This window comes from Myotis davidii, unplaced genomic scaffold (assembly GCF_000327345.1).
Source record: "Myotis davidii unplaced genomic scaffold, ASM32734v1 scaffold122, whole genome shotgun sequence".
Taxonomy (NCBI): Eukaryota; Metazoa; Chordata; class Mammalia; order Chiroptera; family Vespertilionidae; genus Myotis; species Myotis davidii.
Genome location: NW_006293234.1, coordinates 699,204 through 703,610, shown reverse-complemented (window position 1 = coordinate 703,610; position 4,407 = coordinate 699,204). Strand labels below are relative to the sequence as shown.

The 4,407-nt window shown below is 35.7% G+C and overlaps 1 protein-coding gene across 1 annotated transcript in view; it reads right to left on the bottom strand.

Moving 5' to 3' along the window:
• Nucleotides 1-4,407, bottom strand: part of IL23R (interleukin 23 receptor) — a 66,731-nt gene that overhangs the window by 32,362 nt on the left and 29,962 nt on the right. Inside the window, exon 6 of the mRNA XM_006766904.1 lies at nucleotides 3,805-3,953. Coding sequence (XP_006766967.1) covers nucleotides 3,805-3,953 — 149 coding nt within the window. The remainder of the gene's footprint in view (nucleotides 1-3,804; nucleotides 3,954-4,407) is intronic.

Sequence of the window (4,407 nt, the reverse complement as noted above, 5' to 3'; positions counted from 1 at the left end):
TCTTTTCCTGTACAGAAGCTTTTTATTTTGATGTAGTTCCATTTGTTTATTTTCTCTTTAGTTTCTGTTGCCCTGGGAGCTTTATCAGTAAAGATATTGCTTCAGCATATGTCTGAGATTTTGCTGCCTGTGGATTCCGCTAAGATTTTTATAGTTTCCTGTCTTATGTTTAAGTCCTTTATCTATTTTGAATTTATTTTTGTGTATGGTGTAAGTTGGTGGTCTAGTTTCATCTTTTTGCATGTATCTGTCCAATTTTCCCAACACTATTTATTAAAGAGACTGTCTAGACTCCATTGTATGCTCTTGCCTCCTTTGTCAAATATTAATTGAATATAGTGGTTTGGGTTGATTTCTGGGCTCTCTATTCTACTCGATTGGTCTATTTGTCTGTTCTTGTGCCAGTACCAGGCAGTTTTGAGAACAGTGGCTTTGTAATACAGCTTGATATCTGGTATTGAGATCCCTCCTACTTTGTTCTTCTTTCTCAGGATTGCTGCAGCTATTCTGAGTCTTTTCTATTCCAGATTAATTTTTGGAGAGTTCGTTCCAGGTCTGTGAAATATGCCATTGGTATTTTAATGGGATTGCATTGAATCTGTAGATTTCTTGGGGTAGTATGGACATTTTAATGATGTTGATTCTACCAATCCATGAACACAGTATGTTCTTCCATTTGTTTATGTCTTCCTCTCTCTCTTTTTTCAGTGTCCTCTAGTTTTCTGAATATAGGTCTCTTACCTCCTTAGTTAAGTTTATTCCTAGGTATCTTAATTTTTTTGGTGCAATGGTAAATGGGATTTTTTTACTCTCTGTAATTTCACTATTGATGTATAAAAATGCCACCAATTTCTTGGTGTTAATTTTGTATCCTGCTACATTGCCAAATTCATTTATTAAGCCTAATAATTTTTTGATAGAGTCTTTAGGGTTTTCTATGTACAGTATCATGTCAGCTGTAAATAATGACAGTTTTACGTCTTCTTTTCCAATTTGGATACCTTTTATTTCTTCTTCTTGTCTAATTGCTATGTCTAGCACTTCCAGTACTATGTTGAACAGGAATGGTAAAAGTGGGCATCCCTGTCTTGTTCCTGTTCTTAGGTGAAATGGTTTTAGTTTTTGCCCATTGAGTATGATGTTGTCTGTAGGCTTGTTGGCTATAAGGCTTTTATTATGTTGAGGTATAATCCCTTTATTCCCACTTTGCTGAGGGTTTTTATCAAGAAAGGGTTTTGGATTTTGTTAAATGCTTTTTCTGCATCAATTGATATGACTATGTGATTTTTATCTCTCAGTTTGCTTATGTGATGTATCGTGGTTATTGATCCTACTTGGTCATGGTGTATGATCTTTCTGATGTAATGCTGGATCTGATTTGCTAGAATTATGTTGAGGATTTTGGCATCTATGTTCATGAGGGATATTGGCCTATAATTCTCTTTCTTTGTGTTGTCTTTATCTGGTTTTGGTATTAGGGTAATGTTGGCTTCATAGAATGAGCTTGGAAGTGTTCCTTCCTCTTGAATTTTTTGGAATAGCCTGAGGAGGATAGGTTTTAGTTCTTGTTTGAATGTTTGGTGAAACGCCACTGTGAAGCTATCTGGTCCTGGGCTTTTGTTTGCTGGAAGCTTTTTGATGACTGCTTCTATTTCCTCCCTAGTTATTGGCCTATTGAGATTTTTTAGATTCTTTCTGATTGAGTTTTGGAAGGTTGTATTTTTCTAGGAATATGTCCATTTCCTGTAGGTTGTCTAGTTTGTTGGAATAGAGTTCATAGTATTTTTTTTTTTTGGTCTCTATGTCATTTATTTCTCCTCTGATCTTTTTTATCTCCTTCCTTCTTCTCCCTCTGGGCTTTTCTTGTTGCTCTCTTTCTAATTCTTTAAGTTGTAGAGTTAGATTATTTATTACCATTTGTACTGTTTTTTAAGGTAGGCCTGTAGAGCTATAAACTTCCTTCTCAGGACTGCTTTCACTGTGTCCCATAGATTTTGTTTTGTTGTGTTTTCATCAAAAGAGAAGGTTTTGAAAAGTGAGCTCAAATTTACCAGTCACCAAGTCTCACAATGACATATATATCTCCACCAGGGGGAGCAGAGAACAAGAGTTTCAACCAGAAAACAGCTGGTTTCTGAAAACCTATTCAGAGATACAGATAACATAATTCCTTTGTATTTTCTAAACATTCTTACAGCTTATTACTTCCTCCTACTTCTGCCAAATAAAGGAGTTTCCTATTCTCAGTATCATCCTATGACTGTCACACTACACAAGGGCCCAGGTGTCCTATTTGAGCAAAACCCTATAAACTCAAAATCTAAGACTCAAGAATTTCATTTAGGTTGTTCTCAAATTTACCTAAGTTCAGCCTAGGCAAAAGAGTGGCTGTGGATTTTTGTTTAGTGTTTATCTCATCTGTCCCAGGCATTAAGTGTGGTGCTGCTGTGCACACAGATGCATAATTATTCAGGCAAGGAGTCCAGCAGCACGGCCACTTGGTTACTGCCCAAACAATGCAGCACATGGACTCTCATCTCAGTGTAATCTGAACAACTGTGAAGTTCACATTTCTGATTTAAATGAACAAGATAAATAAATGACTGATAACAGGATTTATTTGAAAGAGCAATCTTTAGAGGATGTCATGAAGTCAATATAGTTTTACCCTCATCTTCACACTCTTTAGCACATTGGACCACAGCAAAACTCATGCTCAGAATGATGAGGCTAAAGCAGAAGAAAGCTTTGTAGTCACACGGATAACCAAAGATTAGTGTTAAATATACATTGTTTAATTTAACTCTATGAAAACTGGTAAATTTATACAAGATACATAACTCACAATTGTTTTTAAAGAGAGGGTTATTATTTTATTTGGATGAATATGTTCAATTCATTATGTTCACCCAGAACTAACTTATCTTCCTTCCTTCCTTCCTTCCTTCCTTCTTTCCTTCCTTCCTTCCTTTCCCTCCCCCTTCTTTCTCCCCCTCCCTCCCTCCCTTTCTCTCCCCTTTCCTTTCCTTCCCTTTCCTTTCCCCTTTCTTTTCTTTCTTCAATTTCACCCATTCCCCCCACCTTCCTCCCCTTTGGCAAACATCAGCTTGGTCTCTATAACAATGGGTCTATTTTTGTTATTTTGTTGTTGTTTTTCAGATTCCACATATAAGTGAAATCATATGATATTTGTTTTTCTCTGTCTGTCTTATTCCACTTAGCATAATGCCTTCTAGGTCCACCCATGTAATCACAAATGGCAAAATTTCATTCTTTTTTAATTGCTGAGTAATATTCCATTGTGTGTGTGTATATATACTAGATATATCTCACATCTTCTTTATCCATGTATCCATCATACATGAAAAATAACTCTCAATTAAGCAAAACCAGGCAACTCCATTTATTAACTATTTTTACTAAATGGCAGTTCATTGCCTCTCCTAAGACACTTGGTAACTTGCCATTGGTATTTGAGGACAATTAATTTGTCTACCAGTAGACATTCACTTTGTGACCTTATACTCATCTAAGACTGAGAACTAAGAACTAAGAACACATCTCTCAGCTGAACATTCAACTATTTAACACTTTACAAAAGGCAAGTGGACCTGTTCAGAAAACATCTCCCTGTGTGGAAACATAGTATAACCCTTATTAAAACCAGAATAGAATGAATATCACACAAAGAATCAGATAAAAACATGTCAAATAGATCACTGTAAGTCCCCTGTGGTCACTGACTGTTGGCTGGCGCTTTTTTTCATTCACTTACATACTAAAGAATAGTGAAAGTTAGCTTACATTCCAAGTTCGGTTTGTTGTAGCCTTGTGTCTCATTTCACAGGAAACCTTTTCAATTGTTGTTTGACTATTCCAATGAATTATGGTCTTGGGGACTGTAGTATTTATATCATCTTCAACCCTGAAAATGATAGCTTCAGAAGGTATCACTAGGAAAAAAGAAAAAAAGAAAACCCAGCAATTTAAAACTTGCCTAGAGAGAAATGTGTGTCTTTTCATCAATCTACAGACGTGTTAAAATTCAGTACTGCCCTGGCCACATAGTTCACTTGGTGAGAGCATCAACCCAATATGCCAAGGTTTAGGTTTGATCCCCGGTCAGTGACACACTAGAATCTACCAATGAATGCATATATAAGTGGAACAACAAATCAATATTCTCTCTCTCTCTCTCTCTCTCTCTCTCTCTCTCTCTCTCTCTTTCTCTCATCAATAAATAAACCTTAAAAATTATAAAAAATTTTAAGTACTAAAAATAATTCCATGATCTAGTTAATAATTAATGATTTTTTTTTCTTGTTTTCTATTCTGTTATATAGGAAACAACTGGGGTTGCTAAGTAAAATTCTTTTCAGCCCATTCTTCAGTTCTTTTAAAAGGAAC